The following is a 25542-nucleotide window of genomic DNA, read 5'->3' as shown; positions in this document are numbered from 1 at the left end:
TACAACTGGCAACCCTAGGTGTCAAATCCTATTGGTTAAACTGGCAGTGGGCGGAGTCACACAGACCAAAACAAAAACAGGCATTCTGACATGGAAGTCGCATTTCAAAGTAGATTAGCTGCCTGTAGCATTGTTTTCAGAGAACTTAACATGTTTCCTAAATATCTGCAAACATATTACAGTATTTTTATGCTTTAGTACAGCCAAAAGAATTACATACAGCACCTTTAATTTACCATCATGTTCCAAATATGCATTTCTCCTACGGAACACAAAAATTATATTTTGAAGGACATTGGACCCCATTAAATTTCATGGATAAGGAAAATACTTATAAAAGTAAAGCACAGGGAAAGATCTATTGTGAACCTTTAAACCTTTGTTCTGTCACTCATCTTAAACATCTTAATTTATGACAAACAGAACCTTTTGATAATAAATGATTTATACAGGTTACTTGGTAATGAATGTCTGGAAAATTAATTTTTGAGATACCATTTTAGTTTTTTGTGAACCTTGATGACAAAATCCACAACAGAATCAAAGTGATTGAAGTCGACATGCACACCCATGAGTTATGAATGACTTTTAATATTGGTAGAAGGGAGCTGATATTATTTTGGATTCATGAAAAAAAGGAAGCGCAGATAAAAAGACCTTAAAATGTACAAGGCTTGAAAAATATTTTCATTGGCAAAACTCTATATAGCTGTTTTAATGCACATGATTTTGAATGTGTCATAAGCAGAGCTGGGTAGATTACTTACAAATTGTAATTCGTTACTGATTCCAGATTACATGACAAAAATTGTAGTCAGTAACGTAATCCGTTACATTACACATTTTACTTAATATAAACAAATTACTTTTGATTTATCTCGTTTATAACATTGATTTAAATAGGATTATCTTGTACCGTAATGATGTAAAAAAATGCAAAGAGTAAGAAAACTTGTTCCATTCATTGTAATTAACATGAAGCGCATTAAACATATTACATCAAGGTTTCCCAAAGTAGGGTTTGAAAAGGAACTGCAGGGGGGTTGTGAGTTTAATGAAAAGCTGACAATTAATTAAATCATAAAAAATTAAAATCATTTTAAAACAAACTCCCTTTCGAGGAAAGTCTTTTCACTCGGCGGCCATATCTGCAACGCCTCCGGGCAGCTCGTACAAGACCTATCTTAATGAATGGGGGAATCCTGAAATCTCAAAAACTGCTCGCTGAACTCACAATTAAATTACATAATGTCAAATCAGCAACAAAAATCTGAAATTAATTGCCCCATGAATGTTGTTTCTTAAGCTTATTTTTCAGGCTAAACCAGCCAATGCACATGCGGGGTCATAACGTGCTTATACTGCGCATGTGTATGGGCTGGTCTAGTCAGGTTTCTATGGGAAATTTGGCTCTTTCTTTTAGAGAAAGGTGGAACTATTCCTCAATATTGTGCGTTGCAGTGTCTCCCATTCATAAGTATAGGAGTGAACCGTCTTTGTTTTAAATAAAACACTTACTAAAAAAGAAGAAATATTTTTATTTACCTGCATGCCATGTGATCATTAAATCAACATCAAAGAAACCGTGAGCATGCAAATGTGATAATTATAGAAATATTTATTTGAAAATCTCAGGGGTACTTAAAGCAAATATATTTGGTGAATAAGGTTTAGGTGACAAAAAGTTTTGTAATGCCTGTATTACATGTAACTAAGAAATAACGTGAATGTGTGCATTTTAGTTAGTTATAATTAATAATTAAAAAAACCTACAGAGTAATAATTCAAATAAAAATTAATGGGTTCATCAGTAGTTGATGCAATGTTGAAACCCTTCTTAAACCTGAAATGATTTTTGTAAATCCAGTGTTCAAATGCAGTCGCCACCTGACTTATGACTGATCTTTGTGTGAATGTCCACAAAACTGGGCTATATATACATATATAATATGTACATAACCGGTAGGCTATTTTAGAAAGGAAAATTTAAAAGATGAAAAAGAGAAATTAGGGAGAATCAATCAATGATGAATAATTTATTGTGTGAATATGTAATCATGTAATCCATAAAAAAGTAACTGTAGTCTGATTACGAGTATTTTAAAATGTAACTTACTTAATTTTTGGAATCGGATTACGTAATCCAGATTACATGTAACCAGTTACTACCCAGCTCGGGTCATGAATTAATTACCTTAACCAAAAACTATCATGACTCAGTCAGCTAGTTGTTTTTATCCTTATTAACGGCACCATGGACAAAACCAGCTACGAGTGCAAACCCCGTTATTCCGAACAGTGCCGTCAAGCCTTTCCACATGTTAGCGCTGTTCTCGTGCCGCTGTATGAAGCTCTTGTAATCACTGGGGATCATGATGTAGCTGCGGCCGTCTTTGGGCGGCTGTAGCCTCATGATCTTATCCTGCTCCAGAGCGAGCTCCCCGAAAGCGGTGAGGGCCGATCCCACACGCAGCAGCTCCTCTCGCTCCTCTAGGGCCACAGGCTTCTCCCCACTCAGCTCTCCCAAGACAGCGTCCATCAGCCCCTCTTTGGCTTGCCTGAGCCGCCTGTGCACCTGCTCCAGGTAATTGCCGCGCGCCTCCAGTGGAGAGTCCACGCGCACGGAGACCTCGCTGATGTATGAGCCAGGCTGGACCAAGCTGAAGGGGACAGTGTTGGTGGTCTGCTGCTTGTTCACTTTTTTGGAGACCCTGTGTGGATGGTTTTTCATGCTTTATAATAACTGGTTTTCAAAGAGATAATGACATGCATAAAGTAGATAGCTCTAGTGCTGGATGCTGATTGGTCAATACTATGCTGTAATGAGTATAAAGCACAACAGTCAGGTTCCAAAAGTTAAAAACTCAATTTTTAACAAGAACCGATCAAATTTTAAATACAGACCTTTTGTGAACTAACCACTAGTTAATCGATGCTTTTGTTGAAACCATCTGTTCGCATTAATTCAACTTTTTTTAAATAATCATGTTTAATAGCAGAATTAGTGGTGAAGAACTACATTACCCATGATGCTACACTGAAAATTCCACCAATCAGAGAGCTGCAGCAAGCGCACCAAATCACATCTTTAGCTCCGCCCACTCACATGAAGCACAGTGAATTATGTAATCGAGTTGGTTGATTACAGTAAATAGTTTCTAAAACATAGTTTCAAACTTGATAGCAAAATAGTAAATATATATATATATATATATATATATATATATATATATATATATATTTTTTTTTTTTTTTTTTTAAACCACATTTCTATGCAAAAATAAAACAATGAAGATGTGCTTCATTATCCTTTGCTTAAACAAGCAGAATGATTTGCAGTGAAGCATTTACCATGTTTTTAGAACAGAGTTCCAGTATTTCCAGTGCTCGTGCACAGTAATCTTTTGGATGACACCATTACAGCGTGGAACGTACTGGCTGGAAATAGGCTCTCCGATGGCCTGCACCAATCCTGCAACGCAAGGAAAATAAAGATGCATCAATTAAGACCTTTCAAAGTATGAGATGTTATTGAGCATTTTATTTACCTTCTACAGCAACATAATGAAGTCTCTTGTTGGACGACGCATTCAGAATCCTGAGCAGGTGGTGGTCTGCTTGAAAGTTTGGAATCTCCTGTAAAGTGGAGGAAGCGTAAAAATTCACAGCAGCTCTTCGGATGTGCTCACTTTTATAAAACTGCTCTAATTTGGCATTGAGCTGAATGCATTTATTTTACTTTCATGCAAAGTGACTTGCATTAAACTTTCATAGGAGTCATTCTATATTTTAGGGTACATTTCACATCAGGAAAAACATGTAAAAACAACCTGCTTTCTCAGTAAATCATCTACTGGTTTCAGTTGATATATTGTATCTGCTAGTTGCCAAGTTTAATCATTAAACAACATTTTGATATTACTACGAAAATGATGTTTTTCCTGCTGGTGAGTGTCAACTGTGTGGGTTTCAATGTTGGGCAGTAACTAGTTACTAGTGATTTAGTTACTGTAATAATATTACTTTTTGCAGTAACTAGTAGCGTAACTAATTACTAATAAGATTTCAGTAATAATATTACAGTTACTTTCCATAAAACAGCTTAGTTACTTTTGATGCCTCAACCCCGCTGATTTAAAATCTAACAGTCAAATAATTCATTCATAATTTTCATGACTCGCACATGCATGTGATGAAGCTTGGAATATGGAAAAACTTACATTCAACAGAAATATTGCATTATATTGTTTTTGTCAGGAAAAAAGATGATCTGAACACTGTTGTGTAAGTTGTGGCTTTACTTTACTCTGGTATTACATCCCTCTGATCAGCATGTGCTACATTATATTAATATAATTTAAAATATTTTTGGAAAATTAAACAGTTTCTTACAAACTCATGTGATTTGATCAAATACATAACGCAATTTAATCGCATGTGGGTAATGGAAAAATTACTTCAAGCTACGCATGACAATTAATGAGATGAATACAACACTTCTACTTGAATGTCACTATCAATCACTATTGAGTGTTTGTAATAACTTCTGACTGTGATCCAATGTGGATTTTGGTCAAATGATGAGGCAGAAATATGTTGTTAGTAACATTGTAGAAGAATTTTATCTGGAAGATACACAGTTACAACTTCTGCGGGGCGTAATGTAACTAATTACTGTTGCCAGAAAGTAATAAGTAAAGTAACAATATTACTTTTGAAAGGAGTAACTAGTAGTGAGTAATATATTACATTCTTTGAGTAACTAGCCCAACACTGGTGGGTTTACAGGTAACACAGTTGACAATTTCACCATTTTGACTCACAATTTCAATGGCAGGCCTTTTCTGTCCAATCAAATGTTATTTTCTTGATCAGGTTAACCTCAAATTGTAATATTTATTTGAACTGAAGTCATGAAAATATTGCAAACCATAACAATGTACCCAACATAGCTGATGGGCAATTAATACACTCCTTGACAAGGGTCACTGGAGATCAAATACAGAAAAACGAAGTGGAAGTTTACCATAATGTGTTCAAAAGAGAATGAAATCACATGATGCTGGTCACATGGTTTTGTCAAACCATTTTTTATGGTTTCAATAGTTGACCATTTCTACTCAATCTATTTTCTAAGGCATTTACATAAGTTTAATATAGAAAATCTTGACGGTTTACATTTTTTATCCATTATTTTGAATTCAAGACTCAACGCGGACATTGCAAAAACTCATTTAAGGGACAAAGACAACTGAATTCTATTGTTGGATAAAGTATGTTTCTGATGAAATTTGTTAGGAAAAATATATAATCATCATCAATGGACATGAAATGCACACTAAATTATAGAATGAGGCATATCAACCTTGTACATGTACAGTGTCTTGATTTACTAGCAGTGATGTGGAAATCATTACTGTACCTTCAGCTTCTGAACTTCTTGTCTTTTATCTGAATATAGTTTATAAAACAGGCCAGAGAAGGCGAAGCAGGATCCTGCACATATGACGGTCAGTGGGTTGAGCAGATGGTCACTCATTTCTGCTTTGGAGAAAGAGAGAAACATTTAAAGCTTGTCTGAAATGTGTAACGTAGTTGTAAAACATAGTAAACCCTACCTAAGTTACCAGTCTCAGCACAATCAATAGCAATGGGGCTGGCAAACTGCTTGATCAACGTGTTAAGCTTTCTCTTTCGTGGTTTTTAAAACATTGGTCATGCAATTAAGTGAAAAGTTTGTTAATAGCTGTTAAAATTTTTTTTAAAAAGTTGATCAAACAAGGAAAGAAATCCACATCTTGTCCAGCTAGTTTAGTTTCGTTTAGTAGAACCTAGTTTTGTTTTCGCTTCATTTCACGTTTTTATGTTTCTGAACAGATACAGTGCAACCATAGTATGTATATACAACAAAATATCTAAATCACAAAGTATCGTGTCGTGAAACTTTAGCAAGTAGCGACTTAAAGGCAAAAACAACAGGTGAAGGCGGACAAACCTCAGCGAAAGTAAAACATGTCAGAGCTGTTTAGGTCACGATGAATCAGGAAACCACGGCTTTATATTATATACAGAACTATTACTATGATTAACAGCATCTACAGTATATTATATTATATTCACAGCAGCTTATAGAATCAGTTGCTCAGTTGAATGGTTCTCACTATTAGCATTCTCTGTCTCACCTGAAGTTTATTGTACACACATCCAATCCGCCATCACCTGAGTTGCAGTGTGCATGTGTGTCCACAGGAGGACTCTGATAAAAAAATACACTGTCACTGATAGACAATAAGAGATAAACTCCACTACGAAGTGAGCATCACTGTGCCCTACTAACTAGCGTGTGTGGTTTCCAAACGGGTGAAGCGCAAGCCCCGCCCCGCCTGGATTTCATTGGTCAGTTCAAACAGTCAATCACCAAAAATACAGACTTCATCGATTCGTTAGGTACGCTATTTTTTTTAATTAATGTTATTTTGTAAAGTAAACTCATTAAGTATTTAACAAATAAAACTGTTAGTTTCCGTGTCGTGTAATTCCAAATCCCCCTCTCCCACTTCGTGCGCGTGCGCGTGCTGCTTAAAGAGACAGTTCACACAAAATTCATCGAGGCTTTCTTCTCGCAAGTAAATCTTGAACCTCAAGAGGATTCTCGAAGCTTTTCGTTGTGGCCATAAAAATGAATAGCACCTACCGAGCTGCTGTTACAGCCGCTAGCTTCTGCAGCTCATATTTTATTTTTATTCTAAGAATAATTCTAAAAAGTCATTGTGAAAGCAATTGATTTTTGTCGGCGCACATGAAACATTCATAAATAAATGTGATCTGCCTTTTGTAATAACTTGGTACTTTGATTTATTTCATAGGCAAAGTTAATTTGCGCTGCTATAATAATAAAAAGAAAGAAAGATTTACTGGGTTTATTAGTCCCTTTAAGGCAAGTCATTTCACTCGACTGTATTTCAAAACTGCATATGTGTTTACTCAGAAATTATATATTTTGTTTTAATTTCTGAAATAATTTAGTGAGAAATAATTCACAAAAACAGAAGAACGCATGGGGGGGGGGCAGCACTAGCCTATATTTCTTCATAAATTGGAGTCAGATAAATGTCTAATTGGAATTAACTTATATTGTAATAACTTGTTGACATACTTAAGAGACACAACACAAAAATGTAAAACGATACTAAGGCAATATTTTAAACAATTGAAAAACAAAATGAATGTTTGCGACAGAAATATTAACAATGAACAAGAGATCCCTGTAAGAACAGCTGATGGGGTGATCGGCTAAATATTTAATCGATAATGGTGCACATTTCACCATTTTAAGCACAAATCAGTGGTCAGGAGTGCATTTGCTCAATTCTTGCTAATTTCCTTACCAGTCATTTATATTTAATGCCATCAGAAGATCAGTGTTTTGCCATTTTTGGCCTTTATTTATGTCAAGGGGTATATAGCTACAAAACTATAAGTCTCAAACTAAAGTTTGTAATGTTGATTTATCACAGTTAGGTATCAAACATGGGAGAAAAGGTAAATTCAAATAAGGAAAAATACTTAGAAATAAATGGTGCATGATATTTTGTTGCTAAAGTTTTCCAACCTATTTTTATTACATGGGAAGCACTGACTAAACAAAAGCATTTTATTTGCAGACATGTTTGTTATAGAAAGGACGGGGTAACAGAGCGGGGTAAAGGAGAGACGGTGACAAACCAGAAGCTTGGACTCAAATCTAGTGTCGTCTTCCATTTTATTGTCCCTCCTCCTATGAATACAGAGTACATCGACCATCACACTTGGAGGTCTCACTATTTCACATACATAAGAAGCTGGTTCCAACTTTTCTTTCGCAGCACACTGTTGTCCCACCCTGAATTACACTTTTTTTTTTTTTTCTCAGAAAACGCAAGCAGTAGTGCCATCATAGTAATAATTAAAAATAAAAACACCGCAAAGATCACAGAAGGAATAAAAATAAACAAATGGTACTGATGCAAATAGACCACGTGCTTAGTAGCTAGATTTCAAACGTCACCATAACCTAAGTGCAAGATATGTCAACAACCTCAGCTAGAGAAAACTCACTAAAAAGTCAATAAAACTTCATGTTAAGAACATGACTTGCTGAAACTTACCACCTAAGCTCAGGAAAATAAACTTATGGCAGATGATGAGTTTTTAAAAACAGGTTCTCTCTCTCTCTCACACACACACACACACACACACACACACACACAAACACACACACAAATCACCCACGTTTACAGTTCAGAAAGTGGTCCTAAGGTTTCTAAGAGATGAACTTACAAGGACCAGCCTGGATCTCCATTGAGCCCTGGGTGCTTCAACAAGATGAGGAAATAATCTCTCTGAGGAACAAAGACAACTATGCATACTAATATCACCGGTCCAGCAGAGGACGACAGAAAACACCAAAGCAAGATCAAGACGACGCATTTGCTTCTTGCTACCGGTCAAGAAAAAAAAAATCCAAATGACAGGAGGGTAGCTTGACCTTAGAGCTTTCTTTCAAAACATTTAAAATAGTCAATATACATTATTCATGTATATATGTTAATAGTAAAATCATCACTACGAGTCTTGTATTCTCACTTGGTGGAGAAAAATAAAAACAAAACTGCTTTTGGTAGAGCCATTGAGAGTGTATTCGGTTACACGCAGACACCGCAGTGTCCCGACTGAAGCGCAAGCGTTCACAACACACCTCGATTCTATCTTGAAAATGCATACATTCAAGCAGCAATAAAAAAATATTTATGGCGAATGCATAATCTCTGGAAAAAAAGGGAAAAAAAAATACTGTATGAACATCCCTGCTATCATGTCTCTAAATACAAAACCTCTACCCATTATTTGCTTCAGTGTAACAAGAAGTCCTTTTTGTGTTTTTCCGCAGGTAAAAGTCAGTTCTCAGTGTATGTATGGATGACAGTCTCATGTATTTCTCTTTTCTGGTTTCTATGGTCGAACAATCCGTAAGCATGCAAGCGTCGAAGAGGAGGGGCAGGGGCCTGGAGGAAGGTTTGGAGGCGGAGCTGAGGTTTAGGCCAGGGCTGGAAAAGCCTCGGGATCATCCACGTTGGGAACGGAAACGCCTCCACCCTGTCGAATTCAAAAGAAACAGACTTCAAGCCAACATTTGAGATGATCATTAATTAATCAAAGTACATATATTGCCTTTTCCTGCACACAAGCCATTCAAACTACTATAAAATTAGAGAAATCTGGAAAATATAAGACATTGGATGCTTCTACACATGCATTTCACCAGCATTCAGCATCTTATGCCATGATCATGTCGGATAAAACTTTCTCTGTGTGATCAAACTTCTTTCTTTCTTTTTTGACTATGGAAGACAACGGGGACCAGAAACTGTTTGGTTTCCCACGTGCATCAAAATATCTTAATACTCAACAGAACAGAAGAAATTCTTACAGGCTTGGAACAACTTCAGGGTGAGCAAATGACGACAGAAGTTTCATTTTTGGGTGAACTACCCCTTTATGTCTGGGTCAAGAGCAGCAAGTGATTTTCTTTTTTTTTTTATTGTTTGATTTACATTAAGGACAGAGAGCAGCTGGTGTATTAGGCTACTGTCTCTTCATGATTGATGGATTAGAATTTAGCACCATGCCATCTATCATGGCTATATTCACGGCAAGAAACAAGTGGAAAAATACAGTAAATAACTAAACTACATAAATCAACAACTTGAAAAACATTTTTTTTTTGTTTTGTTTTTACTTTTTTCCCATCAGAATTAAGATAAACTTGCAGTTGCAAGTTATAAAGTCAGAATTATTATATAAACTTTATCCCACAATTCTGACTTTATAATCTCAATCCTAAGAAAGGAAGTCAGAATTGTGAGATATAAACTCTGCAATAGAGAGAAAAAAATGTAAAGATTAAAACGGCAATTACCTTTTTAATTTTTTTTAATCTGTGGCAGAAACAGTTTTTCATAAATAACATGAAAGTCAACATAAAACATCACTTTCTATGACAACAGCATTTTTGTACTGTTTTACACCCAACTAACAGATCCAATCCTGTAATACTCAATGGAAAGGACTGAATTTTACAACAATAAAGAGTTTATTTCTCTGCTGGGGTATAAGGGAATAGTGTCCATTTAAAAAACTAAATGTACTCTAAGTAAACAGCAGTGATATGGGTTTCAGGAGCAGACTAGAATTTTATTTGATTTAAGCTGTATCTGCCACAAATTTTCATACACAAACATCTGGAGAACATATCTGTATGTCATTTACCTTCTCAGATCTGCCTCCGCCTCGGCCTGGCCGTCCACCACTGCTGCCGCCACCACCGCCGCCGCCGCCTCCACCACCACCACCACCACCACCACCACCACGACCACCTCGGCCTCCGCGAGATCCTCCACGGCCACGGCCCGGCCGACCCAAGTCTCCGAAGTTTATCTCCAGCTGAGTGGTGATGTCATTGGCGGGCTTACGGAAGTGGTGCTCTCCACCCTCATCAGCCTTTAAGAAGAAATATTACAAGATCAGCTTCAGGATCTAAAACACATCATTCCCAATTCCACACAATGCTTGCTTTCTTGATGCGCTGTGAGGATTTCAGCTAGAAAACTAAGATTTCCTCGATGTGGATAACGGACAAAATCACAATCAAATCATAAGAATGGAATTTACAGAATTTTTCACAGAATTTGGAGGAGTAAATCACAAGCAGGGTGCACAATGAATCAAATCGCAATACTGACTTGAAACTCAAAGGTCTTCATGGCAACCCATCAAAATAAAAGTTCAGTTTAACTGGAAGAAATTGTGACAGAAAAACAGTGTAAAGCAGAATGTATTTCTCAAAATAATACATTTTCTTCCATGTTTTAATTTTAAAGCTAAACTTTGTCTGCCAAAAAAAATTTGATTTTAATTTGATTTCATTTTAAAAGATTCATTAAATTGTTAATGTTTTTTCCCCCTTTATTTGATTACCATTGATAATAAATTTGTATTAAATCATAAATCCAAAATAATTAATACAGACAACACCAAATGTCTGGGAGGAAAAAATAAACTTCTTAGGGCCCTAAAATTGTTTTTAAAAAATGCAATATTATTAAAATGTTAACGTTTGAATTCGTCTGATTAGATATGATATTTGATTATGAAATTTTAATGCAGAAAAATTACTTTTTTTGTTAAACTAAAACTAAAGTTTCATGATTTCAATGAGACATGCTTACCGATTACCAAAATATGATTTGGGAGAAAAAAAAAAAAAAAAAAAAAAAAAAAAGGAAATCCAGAAAAATTTAAAACAGAATTTAGGAAAATAAAACTGATTTCAAAGGCCCTACCATGACCACAGAGCTGATCCCTTCAGCCAAACTGTAGTATTAGTATAGCTTTACTGAGACCACAAAACAATTTGCATATTTTTGATATCAAATGGATAGTATAACAGTGAATAAGTCGATAAGTCAAAAGCGCAGACATGCTTTCATCAATGTTGGGGATCTACATTAAGGAGCAAAATCACTGGAACAAAAGAGTGAAGGTAAAGTTCAGTGGAGGCAGGTGGATGTGGAACAGAAAAGCGGGATTTAAAAAGAAATAAATGAACAGTCAACACGTCAATGTGTGGCCATCAATTCTTGAATTCTGGCACGGCTCTAGGTCAACTAAATTTTAGTTCAGGTTAACTACAGACCAACAATTTCAAAGGTGACCAAAAGGGTGACAGGAGAATAAAAATCCAAATCCAGACACAAACCGGGACAGATACCTTTTGGAATGAGTCAGGATCAACATCTCCAGCTTCAATCACAGCTCCAGCATGCCGCTGAAAACGCACAAAAAAGAAAATAAGCGACATTAGCCTCAAAACCATAAAAAGAAAAATTTATTAGGCTGGAAAATGGACTAATTTAACTTACCGTGCCAACTTCCTCACTCTTTGACTTGTGCAGTACGTAGCCCTTCTTCCACTGACCGTCGTTACCCTCGTTGGGCTTGCGGATGTTGAACTCAACTTTGGACCGTTCTTTGTCTTGCATGGCCTTCCACTCATCCAGTGTCATCTCCTTGGGACCTTCTTCCTTCACCTCTTCTACTTCATTCTCCCTACACAAACACAACCATCCAATGGCATGCTCTCAGCACATCTAGTCAGAGATACTGGCATTTTCTCTTATTCTGAACAGAATTCTACTTGACTCACTTGTTTTCAGAGTCGGCAGGAGCGTGATCTTCACCTTCAGGAACAGGCTCCGGTGCTGCAGACTGATCAAGCTCACTGTCAAATCAGACAACATTACTAGATCAGGGGAAGCCTTGAAATGATCACACTATCCCTTTAAAGCAATGTTTCATAAGTCTTAAATGTCAAGAAATGACAGTTCTCAATGACTAAGGGAAAATCTGATGATTTAGAACCAGCACAGCATGTCATCCAATATCAGGTTTTATTTATGTCCAGAACACAAGCGGTTTGGGACAAGTTACTGTCAAAGTTCAATACTTGGGTTAATATAAATACCATTATTATTATTATTATTATTAACAACAACGATGCTTACCTTCACAAACATCACTAATTAGAGTTAACAAGAGTCTAGTGTTTCAGACGATCTACATTATTTCTGTATGACACAGGGTTTCTGCAGGTTTTATGAAGGCTATAAAGATTCTTAAATCAAGAAATATTTACTTTCAAAATGACATTAAGAGTCTTTCTTTCTGTGAAACTGATCAAAAGGGATTGAGTTGGATTAAAAAAGAACAAATATCTGCCACTGGGGCTTAGAAAAATCAACTCAATTCAAAAGGAGAACAGGTTTAAGGCCCACTGTTTTAAAAATAATGTCACTTAACGTTGTTGCATTTCTCAGAAAACATTTTTGCATCTCAAATAAATGTATCTTGATTTAAGGATGTTTAGATATTTGTACTGGAAAACAAGACAAAAATATAGAGAAAGATTAACTTTTAGCAATGCATGCAAGATTTAATGCCACGTCTTTATGAATTAAGACTTCTTGCTCTGATTTAAGGCCTTTGTTTGTGGAAGGGCGAATTGAAACATTTTAGGACTTGCAGAAACCCTGACATTTGTCAACATGTCATATCAACCTCCCAAATAATCTGATGCAACACCACAAGCCTCAAATATTTCACATCTCCAATCCTACCTGGCTTCTTCCTTCACATTGCCCCAGTTGTGCAAGCCACTCCCACCACGCTTCTCCTCTCCTTTCTGTCGACTAAAGCATGAAGGACATTCCAGTGAGACTAGTGCAACAACACACCCTTAACCATCTGTTAGTGGGGTGTAGGCTTCATCACACTTACGATTTGTCATTGCCGCTGTGTCTGTCAAAGTCACGTTTGCCTCGGGAATCAAAGCCATCTCCACGTCCCATGCCTCGCCCACGGCCACCTCTGGCCCCGCGGCCTCCTCCACGGCCTCTAGAGGGCTTATCCCCTATTGGCCTAAAGACAACATGCACAAAGACAATCGGCACTCAGGAGCTACAAAATCAATAAGTTGCTCAGATATTGATTAAATGGGGACTCAGTGGACTTCTACAAATTATTAAGAATCACAATCAACCAGAAACAGAAACAGAAACATTGGCCTGAACAATGGCATGAGTTTGGGGAAACAGACAGATGTTATTGTGGTCTTCTCCCAACTAGACTTGCATTTTCTATTGGCCCATAAAAGCACAGCATGCTGTCTAGAGCTGAGTATTTACAGATTTCTCAAATCAATGAGATTTGATTTAATATCCATTCATTTGGATATGTATCAGGTGCAGTACATTTTTCTTAGTAGTGATACAAACAATCACTACTAATGCTATGCACTATACACTAGAGGTCTTCTCTGGTCCTAAAATCCGTTTTAAAAGATAAACCCAACCTGAGACAGACCAGATGAAATTAGACCCGAGTCCAGGCAGTTTTTGCCTGCCTGATGGATGCATGTTATTTCTGAGTTAGGCTTTCAATTGTAACCAGTGGATTTGAAATATAAACATAATAGTATTATAAAAATTAAATCGATAAGTTAATAAATCATGGATTTGATAGTTTTGTCTGCAACGTTAGCTAACTCATCTCCGGTGAAGGGCTTCTGCACACAAAAAAGAAAAGCCTTGCATTGACATGCAAGTGAGTGTATTTCCTGATGGATCTCACAACTAAAAGATGGATTTCTGAGGTTACAAATGTTCCTTTTTTACGTGCGTTTCTCAAAAACGAACTTAACATGAAAGCACAAGTAGGCTACACATCCGGGAAAGTTTAAAAGAATTCGGGTGTAATCGGGTCCATTTGGGAAAAGCATATTTATTTTAATTAACCGAGACTTAATTTGGACCCGAACCCGCTTGGGTCTCGGGTCTGACCTCGGGTTTTCGGATCCAAGTAGACCCGTGAAGACCCCTACTATACACAAAAACCTGTCAGTTGTGCATTGCTATAATATTAAAGGTTAACCCTCTAAGCGCCAAAGACTGTAGTTCCTAATATGGTGTAATCTCATTTGTATTCCCTACCACTAGATGGCAGACATGTAGTACTTCGATTCTAGACCAAAATTACATCATGTTCCTATTCAGAGGCCGTTTCTCAAACGGAAGGCTGCATCCTCCGGAGGTCGCATTTGTAGGCTGCATACCAGTGTTAATTTTGGCAGGCATTTTTGATTTAGTCTTAGTCTTAGTCTTGAGACGAAAATGCTTAATAGTCTTAGTCACATTTTAGTCATTTGAGTATTTCATAGTTTTAGTCGACGAAAAGTCATTGTATTTTTGTCAACTTTTAGTCTTTACTTTTAGTCAAAGTGCAGTTAACAACATTTATTTTGGTAGCTATTTTATATGTAGTATTCAAACAAAAATAGGCATCAATTCTTCTCTCTTTAGACCAAATCAATTAAACTTATGAGAAATTTGAATCAAGGATTGAATTTGGAAAAACTGGAATACATTTTCATTTTTTGGTAGAGATACAAATTAAACTCATTTTTCAGATACAGTAGCTTTACTTAAGTATACATTTATTTGACATCTTTTGTTGGTTAACATTTATGACACAGATAATTAGGAATGCTGTCCCTTTAAGACGGAAGGCATGCATGTAATACTGACACACATTCAGTTTTCATCCACCTGTTTACGCTCACTTAAGCCATAACTGACTGTATTTATGTGAGATACTCTGACTCTACTACACGATAGACACGGGACTGCTGTGTGTGTATTTGAGCGCTGAGAACTGATCGCGCGCTGTATGAGAACTGAAGAAGTGGAGCTTGTGCGCGAGAGAGAGCGCTCTCCGCCTATCTCGCCATCACTAACTTTAAATGAATCGACAACGAATTGTGACTCCCGGGAAAAACGGGACATCTGGTCACCCTATCCCTAACCCTTCGGGTGCTGAGGCTATTGTTTCAGATCGTTAGTTTGCGTTTTGATAGCCTATCCGTCCACTGCGGCTGCCATACTGAGATACGCCCCTCATCTGATCGTAATCCAATGATAGAGACGCACATTTTGAAAGACAAGACACTTCATTTAGCATATAGGATGTATTTTGAATGTCCGGTAGTCCTCAAATAACATTTTAGTCCCGTCTCGTCTTGTTAATGAAGACGCGGCATAAATTTCGTCATAGTTTTTATCATCAGACATTAATTTTAGCTCGTCAACGTCTAGTCTTAGTCACAGAAAAAAGGTTCGTTGACGAATATTTTTCGTCTTCGTCGACGAAATTACCACTGCTGCATACGTCATCAAGCCTGGTTTATTTCAGCTAACTGAGCATTACATTCCCGAGTCATAAGCATATTACAACAACTTACGCTTAACTAAGAATAATGGTCAAATTGATAACTGTTAATATTCTAAAATAAGATCTTCTTTATGACGTATGCAGCCTACAAATGCGACCTCCGGAGGATGCAGCCTTCCGTTTGAGAAACGGCCGAAGTGTTGGAGGAAATAGCAGAGCAAGTGAGCGGTCGTGTCATTGATGCAGAAGCAGTTCAGTTCATAGCGTGTGAGTAAATTGTGAGAGAAAAATCGCCAAATGGCTAATAAAAAGTTGTACCGTGAGGATGTTGCAAATGTTATTTGCCGATTCTGACTCTGAAGGGGAATATTTGCCTTTTGGAAATGACGATTGGTCGTCTAATGATCGTGCTTCTCCCGGTACATCTTTGCAGCGCAATGGTGCCGCTGTGCAAGGCGAGAGTGTTCACGAAGCACAAACAAATGATCATTTGGACCCTTTGCCCAACGGTGATGGGGGTGGCAGGGCAATATCTATTATTTCCTGAATATTACTGATGAACTGATCAAAAAGTAGGCTACTGTTCACATGCATTTTACTACTATATAGTATAGTAATAATTTAGTGCTTTCTCCTGTTTTATTGTTAGGTTTCCTCTTTTCCTGATCATTTGGAATGAGGATAAGACGACAAAAAAAAAAAAAACATGCAAATAAGTTCAAACATCAACTCAAAATCTATTTCCTGAATATTATGAAATTCAAGATGGCCGCCCCTGATGACATCATGATATGCAAATGAGATGAGTTTATTTACACCCCACATAAACTTTCGGTCATGCCGAACATTTTTCTAATTTACAGTAGATCTCTATCTTTAAACCTTTTCAAGCCACAAGCTTTTGAATCCCTGGCGCCTAAAGAGTTCAATTAAACTGCTATTATTTTTAGATATTACAGTTCACAAACATTTAAATTACACATAAGGCAGTTTTTATATTCACTTTTTAAACAATGTTTTATTGTAACAATGTTTCTACCCCAATTCTTTGTTCAAATATAAACATTTAAACGGTGTATGTCTTGTTTTAACAACAGATTTTTTCAAGCATGAAATAAATGAGACATTTATGAATACAATAAATATAGTGCATATATTTAGCAAACTGCTCCTCTCTAGAGTTATTTTTTCTAGCTGACTAACAAGCAACAGATATTGAATGTCATGTAACTTTTACCGCAGGATAGCAATATTGTTTACAAGCTGATTTACTGACGTCTTTCCACAGTCGAAACAATAAATGATTACCTTAAAAAATGTGTTTCAGTAAGTTGTTCTCTTTCTTTCAACATTCATTCTGATGTTGATTCACTTCGTGCATTGCTTTATTGTTTTTTTATTTATTGTTGAGACTAAATTTGAAAGTGGCAACCTTGTCTCTTATCAAAGTGACAAAAACTTTGGATTGAAAACACTAGAAATAATATTTAGTAAAGTTTTGTGCACATCAACAGCATAAACTAAAAGACAGATTCTTGGAATTTAGGAATTGATATCGGTTCATCAAAGTTAAGATTAATTTAAGTGATATTGTCAGCCTTAATGCTGTCATTTTTGTTATAAACCAAACACTCACTTGTCCACAGGGAACTCGCCCCCCTCTGGCTTCTCATCAGCTGGTTTATCAAAGCGCCGTTCACGAGGAGGTCGTCTGTCGGGCCGCCTGTCGCCGGGCCGAGCCTCTCCTTGACCTCCCTGGTGTTGGGAACTGGCCTGACCCTGCTGCTCCGGCCTCCGGCCAACCCTCCTCATCCCTAAAATAGATGTTCAGACACTCATTAAAACGCAGAAGTCCAACACTGAGAACCTGTGAAATCAAATCTAGTTTTTTTTTTTCATACATAATTAAATGAGTTTATTTAATCACACATTTCAATCAGAGCAAAATTAGAGCATTAATATCCGACTGCTGCATGCGTCACTCCAAGGGCTATTTCACCAACCTGACACATTTAACAAATAAATACTCTTATACAAATTAGTGTACTTATTACAGGTCAGAAAACATACGCAATAAAATACGCATAAAACAGTCTCACAAAAGCCACCTACAAGTACTTAACACTTCTAATTTAAGCATGTGTGACCCTGGACCACAAAACCTTAAGTCGCACGGCTTGGCTATTTTTGTAGCAATAGCCAAAAATACATTGTATGGGTCAAAATTACAGTTTTTTTCTTTTATGCCAAAAAATCATTAGGATATTAAATAAAGATCATGTCCCATGAAGATATTTTGATAATGTCCTACCGTGAATATATCAAAACGTAATTTTTGATTAGTAATATGCATTGCTAAGAACTTCATTTGGACAACTTTAAATGCGATTTTCTCAATATTTAGATTTTTTTGCACCCTCAGATTCCAGATTTTCAAATAGTTGTATCTCGGCAAAATATTGTCCGATCCTAACATCAATGGAAAGCTTATTTATTCAGCTTTTAGATTATGTATAAATCTTATGACAGGTTTTGTGGTCCAAAGTCACAGATAGTACTTGAGTTGCTGGCTTTCACCATATACGTGGTCTATATGTAAAATAAAAACAGCATGCACACTTGTATGTGTTTGGAAAAACATGATGGTGAGCGAAAGATAGCATTTAGGTGAACTATTGGTTTTAGTGTTTTGCTCAAGGTCACACTGTTCATGAATCAACTCTGAAGATGTCTGAAGATGCATTTTCAATTACTGACTCAGATTTTAAAAGCACCAGGTTACATTTCTTTGGTCATTTAAACAAGTAAGATCACAAACCATGACGAAATCAAATGTGACAATATCAAGTGTCAAATGAACCTGGTCAACTACATTTAAAATAACTTGATTGTGTACGTTACTCCATTTATCCATCACGGCCCGCCTTACAAAATAAAAGTGAAAGTGCTCTCATACATATTTGCGTAACATCAAAACACGCCAACGTTTCCTCCATGTGCAAACTAGCACAGTAAGATGCTAATCACATAATATTCACATGCAGCTAGCAGATTAGCATGTGGCTAAAGCAGCTACGCAGTTATAAATAACGTGAAGTTGATCAAATCGTGATCGAATAGTGATGTAGGACATGTCAGAGGAAGAAAACGGTTGAATAACACGTCTCTGGGGATATTTCGCTCACAAAACATTGTTTTAGCGAACATTAAACGTCGACAACAACAACACGAGTGCCGTTAGCAGCGGCTCAGGCTGCTGTTGTTCGTGCTGACTTCTATGCTGTGTTTATATGCGCACAAGCACGCAGTCAGCCCCGTCTCATAACCTACTGTGCTGCCTACATAGACAGCATTTTAAGCACCATATGAGCGTTTGAGAGGTTCGCGTCAGTTTTTAGGCGCGTTTAGTGTTTATGGGTTGAAGCGTGTCTATAATGTCCAAATATGCTGTCTATTTTTTGAGACACAGCCAATATTTAGGACTGAAATTTTTACATACCCTCTTTCTTAAGCGGCACAGGGGCCTGGGTGTCTTCTTTCTTTTCCTGCGCTGTATTTTTCCTGTCTTTCTGGGACTCTTTCTTCGGCTGTTTAGCGGCTTGAGCTGCCGTCTTCGAGCCGCCTGACGCGGCCGCATCTTTCTTCTTGTTCTCGGCCGCCTTTAATATCTCGAAGGGGTCGGATTCATCGTCCAATAGCTGGTCGAACCGATTGGTAACGACGCAGCCGAAGCCTTCTTGCAGATGCCCCGGCATGATGGCGCCCCAACAACGGGATTCTCCTCCGATTCTTCGAGGCTTCGAGCGAACGGCTCACGGTGGACAACCACAAGATGGCCAAGGAAGACACCTGCTTCTCTTCCGGCGCTCTCAATATCCGGGACATTACAGCTTTCGCGCCATATGGGGGGTGTAGTTTTACAACTGCACTATTCTGTATGCAGTTCACTCAAGGTGTCTAAAAATAGCATATTTGTGCGCTGGACATTAATTATTTATTTTAAGATGAATAGCTAATTATTTCATTAATTGATAATCGTTTATGAAGAGTATTCGAAGATTAATTTATTTTATTATCAGCCTGTTAATTGTTTTTACAAATGCAAAATTTATTTAAACTCTCTTATTTTTTATTAAAACCATTTTAATGTGGTGTTTGTTCTTATATGTGACCCTGGACCACAAAACCAGTCAAAAGGGTAATTTTTTTTTTTTTTTTTTTTTTTTTGAAATTGAGATTTATACATCATATAAAAGCTGAATAAATAAGCTTTCCATTTATTGATGTATGGTTTGTTATGATCTGACAATATTTGGCCGAGATACAACTATTTGAAGATCTGGAATCTGAGGGTGCAAAAAAATCTAAATATTGAGAAAATCGCCTTTAAAGTTGTCCAAATGAAGTTCTTAGCAATGCATATTACTAATCAAAAATTAAGTTTTGATATATTTACGGTAAGAAATATATTTAAAAAATTAAGTTTTGATATAGGCCTGTTTACGGTAGGAAATTTACAAAATATCTTCATGGAACATGATCTTTACTTAATATCCTAATGATTTTTGTCATAAAAGAAAAATCTATACCTGTGCTGCTTGAGACTGGTTTTGTGGTCCAGGGTCACATATAACAGGTGTCTAACATTAATGCGCTGGACATTAATTATTTATTTTAAGATGAATAACTAATAATTTTATTCATTATTAATTGTTGATGAAGAGGAATTCATTTTATTATCGGCCTGTTGATTGTTTTCTTAAATGTTAAATTTACAAATGCAAAATTTATTTAAACTCTCTGTTTTTTAATTGAGATTATTTTAATGTGATGTTTGTTCTTATATATGTTCATGTTCTATTGTTCTCTTCACATTCCCTGTGAGTTTGGAAGTTTTATGTGTTCTAAAAAGAAAAAAGTATAAAAAGGACAAACCGTTTCTTAAAGGCAACAATTTTATGATTTTTTTTTTAATGACTCAATTAAGACATTGAATATAATATTACAGCAGGTTACACACCAGATTTCATCTTGCACATTCTGAAATTGGAAACTGGAACTGCAGACCTGTTCATTGTAATGGATATATCTCATTATTTTAGTGCCTTGAGATGTCAGCAAAACTAATGCAAGCGACAGTGATTGAGGAGAATGAATGAGTTTACAGTAATGGAAGTTGACAGAAGGAGGACATTTGGAGGCTGCATTGACTGACTGCAGCAGGTGCGATTATCAGCATTTACCAAAATGCATGAATGAATGCATATTCAGTATTTACACTATAAACAGAATTGCAAGGGACAGAATTTCTTTCTTTCACAAAAAAACAAAAAAAAAAAGTTTTGATTTCTAAGTGATCAAGTTAGGTATATTTAAAGTAGTGTTTTAAGCAGCAGTGTTTTCCAAATGAAACACAAGGACAGTTAAAGTTGAATATTATTACTGCAGAACATCATTTTACAGTTTTGAAAGCAGTGTTAGAATTTGAAAAATGTGCTGAAAATATAGTGATTTACAGGTGATGGAGTACAAATGACAAGAGTTCATGCAGATGTGGTCACTGAATGCATTTTGTGTGAAAAAAATGAAAAATGATTTAACAGTTTGGTCCACACAGACTTTTGTTTTACGGACTGTGTGAAGAGTTTTGACAGTCTGACTTCAGTTTTGACCAATTCATATTAGGAAAAACTGTAAACCAAGGGAATTCCTGAACCAATTTCAAGACTTTTCTTATTTTCTATTCTTTCTTTCTTTTTTGGGGGGGTGGGGGGGGGGGGGGTGCAGTGTCACCATTGGTTGTGAGATGGTATAAACACAACAACATTCATTAAAAAATATATATTTTTACCCTTTAAATGTGTTTGTGGGAAAACAGTAAGTACACTCTCGTTAGGCTACGTCTTAATGCACTGTTAAAAAATCAAATGAAATAATAAAAAAAAAAAAGTGACAGGTGAAAGACTGTAAAAATGGCTGTTAATTGAGTTCCCTTAATATGAAAAACTAATAAATCTAATGGGAAATTATTACTGAAAAAATACCGTAAAATTCACGGTTTTTGGAAGTTGAAAAGAACAAGTCTTCTTATAATTTACAGTGAAAAAAACATGAATAAACACTCCCACAATTCCCTTTGTTGCACTTCACCTTTGATGGTTCATTGAATTAACTGCTTCTTTTTATTTATTTATTTTTTCTTATCAGTTCTGAACATTAGGGTTTATGTTACATCTTTTGTTGTTATATGAATGTTTATTATATTATTTTATCATGTCGTTACCATGATGGTGTTTATTATTTGTGTGAATGACACTATGCACCTTCTATCTATAATTTACTTCAACTTGTGGAAGAGCTACTTGTGATGCATGAGCTTTGATTAATCATGACGTTTTCTCATTATCACCTGTGTTTTTTGGTGGTTGTTAGTATATTATAAAAGTAGACTACAAAACAGATAATATAGCTGCAAGCAGCGATGACGGGCCCAAGCCCCAGGTGCCACCGCCACCCCAGTGGCATCAGGAAAACAGAGCACAGCAGGCTCATACATTTAACCCTCTGGCAGTCTGGTTGTTGAGTCACAGCAATGAAAGGGTTACTCTAGAATATCAAAAGTGTGAAACAGATACACTCAGAAAGGGAAGGATATATTAAAACAATAAGCCCCAAGAAGCTGTGATTTACAGTGAATTTATAACAACTAAGGAGCGTTGTTAAGCTCGACGCAGAGCAGAGTGCCTAAAACCCCCTAAGCTGTTATAAATTCACTTTACTGCACTTTACTGCCAGACTGCCTTATTGCTTTTATAAAACGGTTATTCCATATACGTAGCATGGTTTCACAAAATAAAACGAAACAAATAAAATGTAATGATATTAATAAAAACATTCTTCCTGCAAACAATGTAGTTCGTCAGAAATGGTTGTAGTTGCAACAAAGTGGTTGCCGAGCAACACACAGATGCAGAAACAATGAGGTGTATGTTTGAAGAGTAATTTACAACAGATTCTAATGCGGCTCAACCAATCAGAATCAAGGACAGGAACTATCCGTTTTATAAAACTTTTAATGATCTAGTACAATTTTGATTATTTGAATTATCTAAGCATTTATAAAAATAATTATATTAAACTAAATTGACAGTACATATCAACTGATTCTATGCATTTATTTGTCATTCTAATGGATGGAAACAGACAGGATAAAGATCAGGCTTGAAAGATTTCTTATTCTAGAGGACAACCTTAGAATTACAGCCTTCATCTGTCAGCTGAAATAGTCTGATAGTTTTTAATTTGCTTTTAGGACCTTGAGCATCAGAAATACATGAAACTAAGCATGTTTCCTCAGAATGACTTGTTCTCCATATGTAAAAAGTTTTGAGGAATTTGGGCACTTTAAAGATAGGCTATGACAACTGCTGTTTAGTTTTTTGCCATTACTTTAATAAATCGACATGGCAACACCGTTTGAGATATCCAAAAACTGTTTCTCAGTGTTTTGGCATCATGAAGACAAAGTTTGATGTTAATCGTATCACAGCAATTGACCGTTCACAAAGACCCGCCCTCCTTAGTTACTGTTGCTATCCCTGACAAACAATTCCGCTCTCACACTACAAATCATGTTCTCACACAGTGAAAAATACATCGCAGAGCAAAGAGGACACTGACAACGTGCAGACAGACAATACAGAGCAGGTTACTTCTGTAGGGGAATTTACAGTAAAGACCCTCGGACCAGGTGTGTTGAATAAAGACCAGAAGTCAAGAGATTCGATCAAAAATGAAGAAAATTTACTGAAGACAGTTTGCAGTTTCATCAGCTGAAGTCAGCTTCAAGACTCACAATCGAGTTCGTAGGCTGCTCTGCGTACATGTCAAAAACACCAGCAATTATACCCTAACAGAGGTTGCTAATTGCGTCAATGCATAAGTCATCGAAATTCTGATAGGTTCTAAAACCTAGATAAACTTAGACAATCTCCACACATGGACGTAAACGCTTCAAACATATTGCTATCAGATCGGGCAGACGTCAGCAATCAGGGATCATACAAGATAGGTGTCTCCCGGACACCTATTTTTGGTCAGGATGGCGGTAGCTGACAGAGACAGTCTTCTAACACACAGAGAGAGAGCTACCAGCACACACACATACACACAGAGCACTTATCAGAACTTCAAGGCCTCCTTGCCTTCGTTACACACACACTATGAAGTCATCATCTTAGAGAGTAGAAGTACAGCATAAAGCAGGATTCTGTAATATCTCATAAGCGCACATAAGGTTACACATTTCACTCTTGCCATAACTTGATTAATAGTCAAACAAGAAATAATATAATAATATAATTAATATCAATATGAAGGATATGGCAGCTCGGCATCCACTCCTTCACTTCTGATATGAAACAAGATTTAAGGACTCTCAGCTTTTAAAGTTTGTCATTTTTAAAGAAATTCAAACAATAAATACCGTTTTGTGGCTCTTCAATGTGTCGTTACAGATCACTATATTGCCTCAGTTCAAACATGTGAACCGATCGTCTTTTCATATATAAGTAAGCACGAAATGAACATAAACATCAGAAAATATTTTATATCAACTGCGGAACACCACCGAAGTTAATCTACTCTCCTGTCTGATTTGCGGTTAAGGCTAGAAGGGAAGGGATACAGCTGCGGCTACTGGGCATGCTCATTGACATATTTTCCGAGCCAACAATATAACGTGAAACCTATGAAAATGGTTTAAAAAAGCACATGGCTCCATAGATAGCAGCGGTAGCACATAATATCCGGGTTCTTTGCGAACGGTCAATTGGAGGAGTATAAACAAAAAGAATTTTCAAGTTTGACACGTTGCCATGGCAACAGAATTTAAGACATCAAGAATCCCTTCAGTTTTACATCTGCTTTGTTTTGACATTATTCTGATTAAATTTGAAGCAAATCAGGTATTTTGAAAATGACACACTTCCTGCTGCCAGATGGTAGCACTATAACTGACTCCCAATAGTCACATCTATGTGATCGGCCTCCTTCAACAAACAAACTGATGAAGTTTGGTCAAAAACAGTAACACACTTCCTGCTTCCCTTTTTTTTAACCTCACCTCGAGATATCAAAAATACCTTCACAATTTAGCATCCTCAGTGTTGTGAGATCATGTTGACTGAGTTTGGTATCAATCGGATGAAAAACCTAGGACGAGTTTATAAAATTCCAGAGCATGCATTTTTCAAACAATCCACAGCTGACTTCCATTTGGGTGGAGATGAATTTTGGTGACCTACATCAAAATAAAAATTAAAATTGCCTTATTAATGGGTGTACCATGGGTGCCACCGGTTTTTTAAGCTGAAGTTCTGGCAACCACAACTTCTGTTATTTTACTGTAAATTTAACAGATTTTTTTACAGGCATGCCACTTGATATTATAGTCATTAATTCAAAACATTTGTAAATAATAATATAATAAATAAAATAAATAGTGTACATAAATGCAATTACTTTTGTCATGGGTGTAGAACAGGGGTGCCCAAATCTGCTCCTGGCGATCGAAATCCCTAGTATGGACAAAAGTATCCAGCTATTGCTGTGGATAAGCGGAATAAAAAACGTGAAGATAATACAATATACAATATATATGTGTGTTAGTAGTATTTAGTATTAGTAGTGTTAGTAGTACATAGTATTTATTACACTAGC

General features: G+C 36.5%; 2 protein-coding genes across 4 annotated transcripts; both read right to left on the bottom strand.

Annotated features, from left to right (window-relative positions):
• Positions 1-549: 549 nt before the first annotated feature.
• On the bottom strand, positions 550-6477 carry LOC131525689 (mitochondrial ubiquitin ligase activator of nfkb 1-A). Of its 3 annotated transcripts, none has more exons than XM_058753599.1 (5): positions 6183-6477; positions 5423-5544; positions 3549-3636; positions 3352-3472; positions 550-2711 (listed from the first exon to the last, which is right to left on the bottom strand). In XM_058753599.1, the coding sequence occupies exons 2-5, from the start codon at positions 5537-5539 to the stop codon at positions 2225-2227; spliced, it is 813 nt and encodes a 270-aa protein (XP_058609582.1). In that variant the 5' UTR covers positions 5540-5544; positions 6183-6477; the 3' UTR covers positions 550-2224. The 3 variants fall into 3 exon arrangements, with proteins under 3 accessions (XP_058609582.1, XP_058609572.1, XP_058609589.1); XM_058753589.1 differs by having other exon boundaries at positions 5423-5541; positions 6183-6473; XM_058753606.1 differs by lacking the exon at positions 6183-6477 and adding an exon at positions 5996-6148 and having other exon boundaries at positions 5423-5541.
• Positions 6478-7745: 1268 nt separating this feature from the next.
• serbp1b (SERPINE1 mRNA binding protein 1b) lies at positions 7746-19717 on the bottom strand. The gene is made up of 9 exons (XM_058753566.1): positions 19322-19717; positions 17459-17636; positions 13375-13515; positions 13215-13286; positions 12245-12319; positions 11961-12147; positions 11810-11866; positions 10309-10539; positions 7746-9135 (listed from the first exon to the last, which is right to left on the bottom strand). Exons 1-9 carry the CDS (start codon positions 19575-19577, stop codon positions 9076-9078), a joined length of 1257 nt encoding a protein of 418 aa, XP_058609549.1. The 5' UTR covers positions 19578-19717; the 3' UTR covers positions 7746-9075.
• Positions 19718-25542: the final 5825 nt, after the last annotated feature.

The sequence above is a fragment of the Onychostoma macrolepis genome, chromosome 02 (genome assembly GCF_012432095.1).
Source record: "Onychostoma macrolepis isolate SWU-2019 chromosome 02, ASM1243209v1, whole genome shotgun sequence".
NCBI lineage: Eukaryota > Metazoa > Chordata > Actinopteri > Cypriniformes > Cyprinidae > Onychostoma > Onychostoma macrolepis.
Note: the sequence above shows the minus strand (reverse complement) of the source record. Positions and strands in the feature narration are given on the sequence as shown.